Below are 13067 nucleotides of genomic sequence, written 5' to 3'. Positions count from 1 at the left end.
ACCAACAACCGCTTGACAACTTAAGCTATAACTGAATACAGACAAAAAGTAATTGCGAGTGAATGAGTCAAATTGATGCAGATGTTTACAAAGAAAGTGTGCTCCAGTAATAATTTAAGCCATATGAATATAATTATATCGTTATTAATTTCATTAGATACCCGATTCCTACTATATTCCCTATTAATCAAATTCTAAAAAGTATGCATTTTTTTATCGCAATAACGAGCGCAAATATTCATAGAAAAGGTTAAAACATTATAACTTTTTATAGTCTATAAACTTAATATAGTCAGAAGGAGCACATAAAACCTTTTAGAAAAAATAACCACAGTATGTAACCGAATGAAACTGTGATGTAACTTTGATGCTTAAAACGTTTATGAAGAAAGTGGAATACTGGTGTGTATTTTTTATTTAAACCACCAATACCAGCCATATACAGTTTACATAATATTTATATTCCTAAATTAATGTCGTTTATGACCTTCAGACATGTAATGCTGATCTTCTTTTTATGCTCAGCTACTAAAATTTCCCTTTAGTTGTAAAATTCCATATAAATATTCAATATTAAGTGGATTTAAACATGTACAGTAAAGAGATTAAATGAAGCAATCGTTTCACTAACAACCAATGCACCATGACTGCCGCCTATCGGTCATTTTGGCCAGCCAATCACGTACTGTGGTATAACGCGCTAAACTGCAGATAATTTCGCGCAGTACGGGGTTTTACTGCGCATTTGGAATGGCTGTATCTGTACATATATTGAATATTATGAGACATTTTTGTAATTTACCTGTGCAATTCCTTTGTCCATAGAAAAATAAAGCCAACACAACCAGAAGAATCAGAGAAACAGTTGTCAACAGTCCATACAGAATTATCTTCTTTCTTCTTTCTTCATATACTTCTACTGCAATATACATACAGTATAATACAGTCTTTATTGGAATGTGAAGTTGAGCAACATGACTCATATCTCCATCACATTAATCACATGACAAAAATTAAACTTCAGTCAACATCTACCTAATGTCACCCATAGTCTCTTTATTTGACCTAATCCAGAGGTCTCTGACCCTGGTCCTTGAGAGTCGAAATCAAGGTTGTTGTGTAATTTGGTAAATTAAGTAGACTTTGGCTCTTGAAGCCAGAAAGTTTTGCTACAATCTCTAAATATCTTAATTTTTAATGAAACCACCTGTTTAACTGATAACAGTTATATGACTCCAGATCTTTAGGATCCTGTGATTCCTGAAATGGTTTCATATAATACTTTCTGGATAGGGTTTTTTTTCAGGAGTTGTTTTGGGGATCCCTGGCCTAAACCAACATCTGAAGATTACACTTTTCCACAACACTGTAGCAAAGTATAGAAAACTCAATATTGTATCAGTTTAGAATTTCAGATAACAGCTAGATGTATGTTTAGCTCTGGGTTTGGAAATATATGCTAAATGTATGCTAAATTGTGTTAAGATGCTTCATTAACAATTGTGGGAGCATTTTTTAAATGGCCAATAGTCATTTTGGTTGAGTTCTCTTGGCTGACAACAGCTTACTGTAATTGATTTTGACCAATTAAAAAAATTCAGTTCTCAATGCAAGAGAATGTCCAAAAAACTTTTTTTTCATTTGATCATAAAACACAGTTCAGTTGTCATTCGGGTGTGGATCACCCTTGCATCCCAGTTATTAATACAACATTCATGCAGGCAACCTTGAGTATCAATAATAGCACTTTGTATCCTGATGGTTTCTGTTGATTGAGGATCATTGTGTTGGAGCCTTTGGATGTATGCCTGTCTCCCGAACTGCTTGTGCTCTAAAGGATGTCACTATACCTTTATTACCTGTAGCCTTAATTTCAGATTCTAACAACACTGAAAAGTGGTAGTGCTGTCTTCCCACTTTTTATACTGTACTTCTATACTAATGGAAAATGGAAAACTGCACAATTTCAATTGTAATTTATATTTTTTAATTTTAATAAGTACTTAAAGGTTTGAAAAAACACAACCTTTGTGTCTTGTGGAATTTAATTATTAAGGATAATTATAACTAGCTTCTGGGAAAACTGGCCCTGGTGTGAGCATGTGAGCTTGTTGCTTGCAGGAATATGCTCCAGATCAGGCTCCCCCATGACCCTGAATTGGATGATGTGGTTAGAAAAATGATATAGATAACATGAATGTTATATTCACAATCACGATATTATGCAATAGTGTATTTCCAAAAAGAGTCCAAATTTAATTTAAGATAATTACCTCAAATTTATCTTCAGGATAGATTATGAATGTATTAGAATAATATGTAGGAAATATTAGATTGATACAATTATTTCCCAAGACCATGTTGATTAAATGTTGCAAAGCACACTGACAATCGGCTAGCCTGAAAACAAATCTCGTACCTGGAAATTGTATAGTTTTGCTGAAGAATTTCTTGCTTTCCATTTTCACAGTACAACTGAAAGACTCTCCGCTCTTCCAGGTCTCTTCTGGGACCATCACTTCTTTAATGATAAAGTACAAGTCCTCGCCAATAGAGTGTTTGACTGTCCTAGTCTTGTTGGATCCAATGCTCTTCAGATTAACTGGGGTTTCCCAGTAAACGGAGTCTGAGTCAGGAATCTTCCCAATCACCAAACACACAAGAGTGGCCAAGCCATCTGAGAAAACAAGCTGGTCTGAGGGAGGGATAACATAGACTGAAGGGTCTAAAGTGGTGTCATCTGAAGGAAGAGAAGACATTACTTTATTAATGTACATTAATGTACTTGTACTATGCCAGGGGTGCCCAACCTTTTTTAATGTAAGATCTACTTTTTCATTTGCCAGTCCAGCGCGATCTACCAATGTGAATTTGAAGCTCTAATATAGGAAAAACAGACTACAGTACAATACAGTACAATAACGATGCCCATCACTAAAATAACAGCAAATAAAAGCAAGTGACTCAGGCTACAGTGAACAAGTAATGTTCTCCATTTTAGACAAAAGAATATCCTACCTTAATGTGAGCATTGGCACTGAGAAGCTTACTTGAGAACACTTTCATTTTTTTTTAACGTGTTGACACTGCTGATCATGTCGGTGACATTTTTATTTTGTCCCTGCAGCTCGATATTCAGCTCATTCAGCAGTTCAGCCAAGTCTGTGAGGAATGCTAAATCCAGAAGCCATTGGTCATCCTCTAATTGGGCATATTCACCATGTTTAGATGACTTGAGAAACCCTTGGATTTAAGGCAACAGCAGTCTGAACCTCGACAAAAATGTTTGTTTTTGAAATCTCCAAACAGCAAGTCAGCAGTCTCAGCAAATGCTTTTTTTTATTACTCCTTGATCCCTGAATGACTTGTTGTGTTGAGCCAGGATGTGGCTCACACAGAATGATGTGATGATTGCCGCTTTTACTCTTGTATTAGGCCTCGTGAAAACCGACTGCTGCTAGTTGACATTTTAATTTTTCCACTTTTCTTTTGCGTAACTCACTTTTAGCGGGAAAGTCCACATCATATATTTTGTATGCAGTTTTGAAATGTTGTTCTATATTTTCCTTTTTTGCATAGATGCTAGCATTGCAGATTTGAATGCAAAATTACAAAAAAATAAATCATGCTCCCATTCCCTGTGGTAACGGTAAGTTTTTGGTCTCTTTGCTTCATCATTTTCACTCAAACACTACAACTATCAAATAGGCAATCAAACTTATCAAACTGTTGGAGAATTTGTCAATAACCAAGAGAACATTCTTGGGTAGCACACAAAACACAATTTATGGAGCTCCTGTAGCCTTTTTTTCAGTGTCAGGCAGCACTCAGAGACTTTTACAACCCATTCGGCAGGTGTTACAATGTATGACATTACATTCACAGATCTGAATAAATTTTCAGGCTATCGAAAAAAGTAAATAGTCAAATAGCCCATTTATTTTTTGCCAAAAATTCTTATGATCAATCGACTGGCAAGCACTCCGCGATCGACTGGTTGGGCACCCCTGTACTATGTTGTAATACACTTGTAGTATACTGTTACTGTACTTAATATGCTTATTGGAACAATACAGAAAATATCAACATTTATCTGCTTTATATGGGAAAAACTCAATTTAACCTGCTAATTTTATTTTACATGATGCACTTGAGGTTTATACATGGCGATTGTGTTTATCTCCCTAATTCAGAACTGTAATGTTAGCCAGATTAAATAATGACTGGTTTGAGTGCAAAGAGAAGCTTTAATCTGATTCTTTATAACAGACTTTACAAGGGACAAGAGTTGCTAGAAATGATCCAGTATTGCACTCTTGCATATTCTTTCTTTCTTTCTGTTTTCAAAAGGTCAATAGAGTGTTCAATTTTCATGCACAACACACATTATATATTTGGTTTCTTCGGTGCTCTAGTTTCTGTTAAGTACTGTATGGTGGAAGCAAACTACTCAACTGTAGACAAGTTCAGAGACAATGTTTCAGTGCAGGTTGCTATCCTATTGCTATAATATGTAGCATTTGTACAAAACTACAATGGTGTAAAGAGCATGACTTATGGGCATAATAAATAAAACACAAAACGAATGCACTATATTAATAAATTTGCTCTCTTCAAAAATAGTTGAAAAGATTACAAAAATGAAGCTTTGCAATTTACACTTGTCGAAATCAGTCTATTTCCCAGCCTGCAGTTTGGCAATGGAAGAGAGGCTGAACATTCATTTTTAAAAGAAGATTTACAAAAAGAGGATTCACACTTACTTTTCACAATGAGTTTGGTTCCATTATTAAACCTCAGAGGTCTGGAATCATAAGCACAGTAATAAACCCCAGAGTCGCTGTACTGTAAGTGCTTTATTGTCAGCATGCAGCCTTTCTCGTTGTTACTAGTGACAGTATTCCGATCTGAATAGAGTGATGAAACAAGGAGACTGCTGTCAGATTCCACCTTGAGCCATGTAACACTAGTGCAGGACATCAAGCCATGAGCTAGACATGTCAGATTGACTGTGCTGCCTGCTGTAGCGTTCATGTGGAGGGGTCTGTAGAAATCCTGTGTAAATACAGCTGAAAATACACAAAGCAAATTAAACTAATTACTTTATTGGAACAAGTAAAAGGTTTATTCCATGCTGAAAGAGAAGAAGAAGAAGACACCTGAAGAAGGCCCCACGGCCGAAACGTTGTGTTTTCTTTCTTCTCTTTTCAGCGTGGAATAAACCTATTACTTGTTCCTTTGCAGCCTACGCATGCTGATGCAACTACCCACCTGAACTACTAATCACTTTATTGCTTTTTTTCTGTGTACAGTGTTTTGACTACATGAAACATCTCCTTTATCAGTCATCATTAACACTTTGGAGTGACAGGTATATGTGTATATCAGCATGCAGTATGCAGCTGAAAATACATAAAACTTAACAGAACATTGTATGGAAACATTGTATGGAAATACTGCACATGTATTACTGCACATTACTATTATATTATATTACTATTATAATATATTATATATATTTACAGAATGGTATTCCTCATTGAATTTATTTTGTGTTGATTTCAGTGACGTAATAAAATACCATATCCTAAAGAGTACAAACATACTGTCCATATGTTTACAAACATAATGTACATATCTAAATGTCCATAACTGTGCACAAATGTAACATGGTAAATATTAAATAATCCATGCAGTATTATCATCATTGAAATTTCAATCCTTTTTATTGAGCATTAAACCCCTATAATGTCTAAATACTAATACTAAATTATGTTTTAACAAATGAAAGCATTTCTTTTAACATTTTTTTCAACTCATAAAAGCATTTCTGCAAATGTATACAGTCTTCAACATCTTCGCCCGTGAAACAAATAACATTGGTATAATTCGTTTTCATTATCAGCATAAAAATACTCTATGTATTCTTCTGTATGTAAAATAAGAATTTCTCCATTTCCTCTTAAAACAAAATGTATCAATTTCATCTGAAACATTATTCAATATTTAAATACTGTATGTACACATAAAAGAATGAGAGCAGAAAAAGCGACACTTCATGTCAAATAGAACGTAAAAAACACAAACAAATTAATTTTTACCTTGATTGATTAAATAGAAAATCAGAAGACGGGCCCACATTTCGATAGCCGGAAGATTTGATAAAATTAAAAAAGCTGAAAAACACTTGTGTCACTTTAACAATGAGAAGACGTGAGTTTGTGGTCATCACCAAACGTGGTCACCTCAGACAGAGCAGAGGAAAGGAGTGGGTGGTTGTTATGAGGCACTTTTGAGAACTACTTTTTTCACAGATTGCAAGAGTGGGTTCTATTCATTTGCAAAACCACAGAATGGAAAAAACAGAACATGTTTCATGTTATTTATTCTTTGATGGAGCATTCTTTCAGTATTGCTATCAAATTAAAGGTCATCTGTCACAAAGGCGTTCTTTCCGGACCCTATGCAGATGACACAATCTGGGGTACAGTAAGGAAAACACAGGAAAAAAAACATGCAGGGGTCAGGAATGAAAACAGGGAGCGTGTCCATGGTGCGCTGGTGTTTGGGGAAGGTGTGGCCAAGGCAAACTGTCCAAAACTGAGTCCAATGGGGAATCCGAGAGAAGGCAAAAGTCTAGAGCCGGGCGGTCCATCCAAAATGAACAGAATTAAAACAAGAACCGGGTCGGAACCGGTACAGGAACAGGAACTTAAAACCTTGACGGGACCAGGCGCTCCAGGTCCTGGACTTGCCTGGTACAGGAACCAATGCAGAGCCCGGAACAGAGTTAGCGCCTGCCTTTTATAGGACGGGGGGCAGGAACTGGAGGCAAGTGCAGGGAATGAGTACTGAACTAGGAAGGGCTGGAGCATCCTTAAGAGGAGAGGTTTACGTTTGTGACAGTCATCTATCAAAAACATTTTAATTTCAAAAGCCTGAACTGCCCTGTTGTCCAGTTTCTTCTAATGCTACAGCTGAAATAGAAAGTTCTCCTCTGCTTTTCGATTTTCAGATTTGTGAGAAATCCGTACAACTGTATCTACGCACTTTAGCTTCTTCATGAATTTCTTGTATGATCAATACTTCAGATATTGTCTTTCCTGTATGGTTTGCGTACTGTACAAAAGCTCAGACTTTCTGTGCAAAACTTGCTACAGCAAAATATCAGAGACTGTCACATTTGTTCTGTTTTAAGTTTTTTAGTCTGTCCTCAGGTCTAATTCATTATATAATTGTTTGCACTTTATCCACATCTGTCAGGATTTTAGATTAATTTATTATCCATTCTATTAAAAAGACTCAGCTCTGTCTGTGTATTATGTGAGCAATTCTGTTAATCATCTAACATCTTCCCTGTTTAGAACAGCTAATTTCAAAATAAAAACATTCAGAATTAAGGATATTTTTAGTTGAAATGTTATAAATTTATAAAAATATTTTATGTGAGAGTAATATTTAGTATTTTGATTCAATTCATATTCCGTGGGTAATATTTGTTTAAATGTACGTTAAAATCTGTATACAGATGCAACCATTTAGAATGTGCTTCAAAACGTATAAGTTTTTGTATTTTTTAGTTAAAAACAGTTCACAGAATTATTAGCAAGTCGTAATAAATAGTAATTAGAAGACAATTTCATTTTAGGTTTTAACAGTAAAATACATTATCCCTTTCAAAACTTGCTATATTTAAAAGCAATTAAACATAACTACTGACCTCTTTTTGTTTTTTTTTGAATGAGTCTAAGAATGACTTATGATCATATGCTGTAAATCTGTCTCTGTGAGAGGCATTGGTGGCTTAGTGGAAGAATTCTTGGCTGCTACAAAACGCTCAAGTTTGATTCCAGGCCAATGCCTGCCTCCTGGAAGATGTTATTATTGGAGAAAAAATATTTAAGTAGTATACTCTATTGACATCTTTTATTAATTTTTTATATCAAAATATATTGAATATTAAATTATTATTAAAAATAAAAGTTGGTCTGTTTCACAATGCAAAATTACTCAGCCATATACTTTATATTAGAAATAGTTTATTGTTATAGTCCGTTATAGATGCGTCTTTGCAGGTTTACATATGCATTTAAATAAGCTATATTTTGTCTGAATGCTAAATTAAGTTATAAGTAGTCAAGACATATTTTTTTACAAAGTAAAATAAGCATTTAAAAAAGGGGTGCCTGTAAATTCCTTCTGCATGTGTGTAGGTGACACCAGACAACTAACAGTGAAGCACCAGCACTGGGTGGGACCTGCAGGACGTCACCACAGCCAGGCAGCACAGGACATCATGACGGAGATGCCAGGAAGTGATCCAGTGGGTTTTATGGGAATTTGAGTTTCTAAGCTAATTCGGTGTCTGTGAGCAATTTTAGTCTGTTTCTGTACCTGGCTCCCCTCCGACTGATGTTAACTCATATGCCTTAACAGGCAAAGTGAACTAGTAGCTACTGCCTGCTTTCGGGAAACATTAATATTAAGTAAATAATTGCATCTAGATGAAGGCAGTGTTTTGTAATAATAAAGTTTGAATCTGTATAGATATTCAAAGAAATCTTTAACTGAGTAACTTTACTTACTCATTTTAACATTAGTGAAATTGTATTAATGCCATATAGTATTGTGACACCTTATTTCAAGTCCTGGTAGCAAAATCTTTACAATATCCTGTCTCAACAATGTGATTATTGTATTTAATGGTTTAATAAACATCAATGGTGTAATAAACATCTATTACGGTACCACTTTTTCTGACAGTCACACACAGCTACAGTCCTTTAAGGATTCACTGCATCATCTGGCAGTTTTAGAGTAGTGCAGATCAGATTATCTGAAAAACAAAAAACATCATGATGCAGCGCTGTTAGTTATACCGTGGATCTTACTACAGCATACCACCTGGCATCTCATACATTCTAGATGGCTGCATCTATAAGATAATAAATAGACAATATTATGATATTATTCATATAATGATATTAGGTAATACATAATATTCTGTGTATATTGGCATAATTAAAAATGCAGAGGAACTCTTTGCTTTTAATACCACTTTATTTGTGCTGAAATAATCACAATTGCAGTATGCATACTGTACCCACCAATAAACTGCCTCCTGAACAGTAAAAATACAAACCTTGAGCTCTTGTTTTCCTGCATCTCATGTTGTTCCCTCTAAGAAGTTTCTTACTGTGGGCATGTACAGTACATTTGCAATGCTCTTCTAAAATATCAAGAATGTTTTATGCCCTGCAATATTTTCATTATATTTTCAACTTGCAAAAACTTCAGAAATATCTAGATGCAACCTACAATTGTTTTGCATGTCTTTAGCAGCTACAAAAATCATTTCTGTGGCAAACACTTTTCAGCAACCTGTACTGATGTAAAAAAAATTATTAGTTTCAGTGTAACACAGGTTATCTCACCCAACACAGAGCAATGTGCTATGGTTGTGTGGGTGTTTAATATAAATGGTTTTGCAAGTCTCTTGCTTAAATAATTTACACAATTTTGTTTCCATCCTCCCTTCCTCACCCTGTAAAGAGTGTCAGTGTCACAATGTGGTGGTCAGGCAAGAAAGAAAAAAGTAAATGTAATATAAATGTGTGCTTAACTATTGAGGTGTTTTATTACACTATATTTGCACAATGCTTGGGCTGCTAACATATTAACAGCTCTGCAACAGTGGTTACAGGAAAATCAGGTCATATCTCTTAAGAGATGGTGGGTGGAAAACATAATATATTTCCACTTCACCTTGATCACAGGATACATAATGAGGTTAGGTGTCATGGAGAAGGATAAGTATTATGGCTTGGTAAAGTATTTATTTACTTATTTACGTTCTGAGCACCAGAAGAAACATATTTACAACTGCATGACATTCACAAATGTATTACCAAAATAATTAAACATAGAGTCACCAGAACACATTGTAGCCTGGAGGGGTTCTGTACACAAGATGGAAAAAATATTAAAGTGAGACACTGGCTATGAGACACTTGCCATGGCTATGAGCTGTGTTCAGTATTTCATGAATCGGCATCATCATTCTAGGAAGCCCTTCCAATTCCTCTATGACATGCTTGGTGGAGCATAGAGACCTTATCCCATCTGATTCCATAAATTAGGAAATTCTTCAACATGCATTGTCCTGCTGTCATGTTGTCATGAGCCCACAGGAAGAGCAGCAAGTCACATTTGAAGACTTGATCAATGTAGCACCATGCAGTCATCTAGCAATCAATAACTAAAAGTGGAGTTACTAGACACTGCTGCCCAGAGCGTTACATCTCTATTTCAATGGGACTGTTGCACACAATTTCCATTTTTTGTACATCTATACCACTGTAAATGATAGCCAGGATGGTCTGCACAAAACCTTGATTCATCACTAAAGAGGTCTTGGTTTCATTACCAGTGAGTCCACCTGACTTTTTGTTGAAATCACTTTGATAATTGTTGATGAATATTGATGGGAAATTGTACCCATAACTGACTTGCCGATGATTTTTGTGTTTTGCTGCAATGTCTTTCCAGGTTGGTGGCTGTGAGAACTGTGGATTTGATCAGTGCCCAGTCAACTCTATCATTGTGGGGATTTAGTGTTTATGAAACAGTCAAAGTTACTTGAGTGCATCACTATCAGTCATGAACGATTAATTCATCCAAGTGACACAAAAATATCAGTATTCAGAATTCAAGAATATCTTTTCATGCTTATCATACTACAATAATCATTTGTGTAATCACCTGTATCCCTGTCGATGTTTATGAAAATACATCATGTAGAATTTGTAAACTGGATTATCATATCTGAAGTACCAACAGTCAAACCATTTTTTTCTTTTCTACTTTTCAGTTGACCTCCTTTATTTCTTTGTGGACTACGTACTAATTCAGATCCCCACTTGAACTTCATGTGGATTTGTGTGGACTGACATTTTTAAAAAGCTTTCACGTATGAAATCCTTTTGTGTTAATATTAGTAGTGAAATGGAAACTCTGATTCTGAGAATTGAAAACAAAAAATCTGGTTTGAATGATGAACATCATTAATATCTTATATGTGTTTATTGCTATATACAGTTACATTTTGGTAAGCATTTATACAGTTAAGCTTGTTAAACAAATTGAAGAAATGAACCATGCTTAAAGAAGTAGTAACTCACATTAGAGTCCTACATACAGTACAGCTCCACACTGATGACCTGACAGTCCTCTAACCTTAAAAACACATGGAGAATTTTCAGTACACTTTTTCATGATATACATAACCATGATATTCATAGTTACATAAAAATGCCTGAAAAATACATGAGGTCTCATTGCTATGCTGTGTGAGCAAGATACAACAGCACACTCAAAGATGGAATACACTGCCCTCTAGCATCATCTGAGTGATAGAATTAAGAAGTTCAACAGAGGAAAGATCTAAAAACCACTTAATGGTAGATTAGTTAGTGGGAATCTGCATATGAATAAGAAGATTGCCATTTATTATAACCCCTGAGCTACTTTAAGTAGGAAAACTAAATAAAACAACATCTCATTTAAGGCCAGGAGAACAAAAACCATGGACAGGTCCTGAAAGTGAAACTGAAAGAAGCGAGGGGAGAATGTGGAACCAGCTGCTTAAAAGAGAAGGATTTAAGATTAAACTCATGGACTGGAGAACGATGCTACTGTATATAAATACTGACCTTGAAAAGAGAACTGGCTTGTGAATGTGGAAGAAAACTTTTTTTTCTTTTTTTCAATGGCAGCTTATGTAGACATACTTGTGGCAGACAGGTGCTTAAACAAAGAGCTAGGTTTATATTAGTTTATTTTTTACCTTTTGGTATGAAAAAATAAAACTGCTGTTGATCACTGAAACAGACCTGGGGTCTGTCTGTGAGGCACGTCTGCCTGTTTTGGTGACCGTGCGCCCTGCAGCATCACAGAGAAGATAACACAGTTAAAATCTGATGTACAGTATTGTCATGGCTTCTAAATTCTGAACTGCCCATATTCTATTTTTTAAACTGCTTTACATTCAAGTGTTGTACTGCCATTACTTTTGGAAAAATACAGCAATGAAAGTAAGTATTATCTTTGCAGTATGACAGTGACCCAAAACATGAACAACTCCTCAGCAGGAAAAAAAAGTGGAAAATCTTAGACTGCAAAGATGATCTCCAGCTTTAAATATAATTGGTCATACATTTGACAAGCTAAAGAAAAGATTGAAGCCAGAACAAGTAAAGAAGCAGCAAGAACTGAACGTGGCTGCATTAATGTGGAAAACTTAAGGATACCTGACTGATTGAGGGCTAGGATGCTCCTGGAGAAAGGGAAAGTGAAAACAGAAAGGTGATGATTAGCCCAGGCAAGTGTAGCGGCAATGCTTGGTATTAAGACAGAATTAAGCGTTGCTGTCCTTTCCTAAATAAGGCCCCATCTCTCTCTCTTCATCTCTGTGGTGCAGCCACAGAGAAACTATTCATGCAGGCTGATTTAAGATGTTTTCTTTTTGATAAGGAACAACTCCCAAATGAGGATGCACTTAGCTAAGCCTGGCCATCATGATCAATGGTCATCCTTGGTGCCTATCTGTCTATGGAATTCTGGGGGACATCTAGATTGCAGTCCTAGGTGTCAGGGGTCAGTGACTCATCTCTCACATTGATCAACCAGTCAGGGACTTGCAGGACGTGGTAACACCATGTGGGTCTCTAACGCCCGCCAAACTCTCAACCAATCATCACACATCTGTGTGTTGGTTTAAACGGCGGCACAAGCTCAGGTCATTGCTCTCCTTGGCCATTTTCGTGCACCCTCAGAGACAATCATGTGACAACCGGTGTTGTCTTCACTGGGACTTGGACTTTGCTCTAAGTGGGAGGCTGAGGATCCCGTACGTACTCAGAATTCTGCAACAACCAACGTGAATGCTCCGCTTGATCAATGGCAGCCTACAGTTGGACCCTGAGTCAGTACAGCTGCAGGGAGCGGTCCCAGTCAGAGGCCAGGAACAAGAATCCAGAGGGAGGCCAGGCTAACAGGGAAATTCTCTC

General features: G+C 36.1%; 1 gene segment (V, D, J or C); it reads right to left on the bottom strand.

The window, feature by feature from the left end:
* Positions 1 to 700: 700 nt before the first annotated feature.
* Positions 701 to 6875, bottom strand: LOC148815476 (immunoglobulin heavy constant alpha 2-like). The segment is given in 5 exon segments: positions 701 to 705; positions 803 to 893; positions 2409 to 2740; positions 4764 to 5094; positions 6756 to 6875. Coding segments are annotated over 5 exon segments (879 nt in total).
* Between the last annotated feature and the right edge of the window lie 6192 nt (positions 6876 to 13067).

The sequence above is a fragment of the Atractosteus spatula genome, chromosome 25 (assembly GCF_055471065.1).
Source record: "Atractosteus spatula isolate fAtrSpa1 chromosome 25, fAtrSpa1.hap1, whole genome shotgun sequence".
Taxonomy (NCBI): domain Eukaryota; kingdom Metazoa; phylum Chordata; class Actinopteri; order Semionotiformes; family Lepisosteidae; genus Atractosteus; species Atractosteus spatula.
The sequence above is the reverse complement of the archived record's forward strand: the minus strand, read 5'-3'. Positions and strand labels throughout refer to the sequence as shown.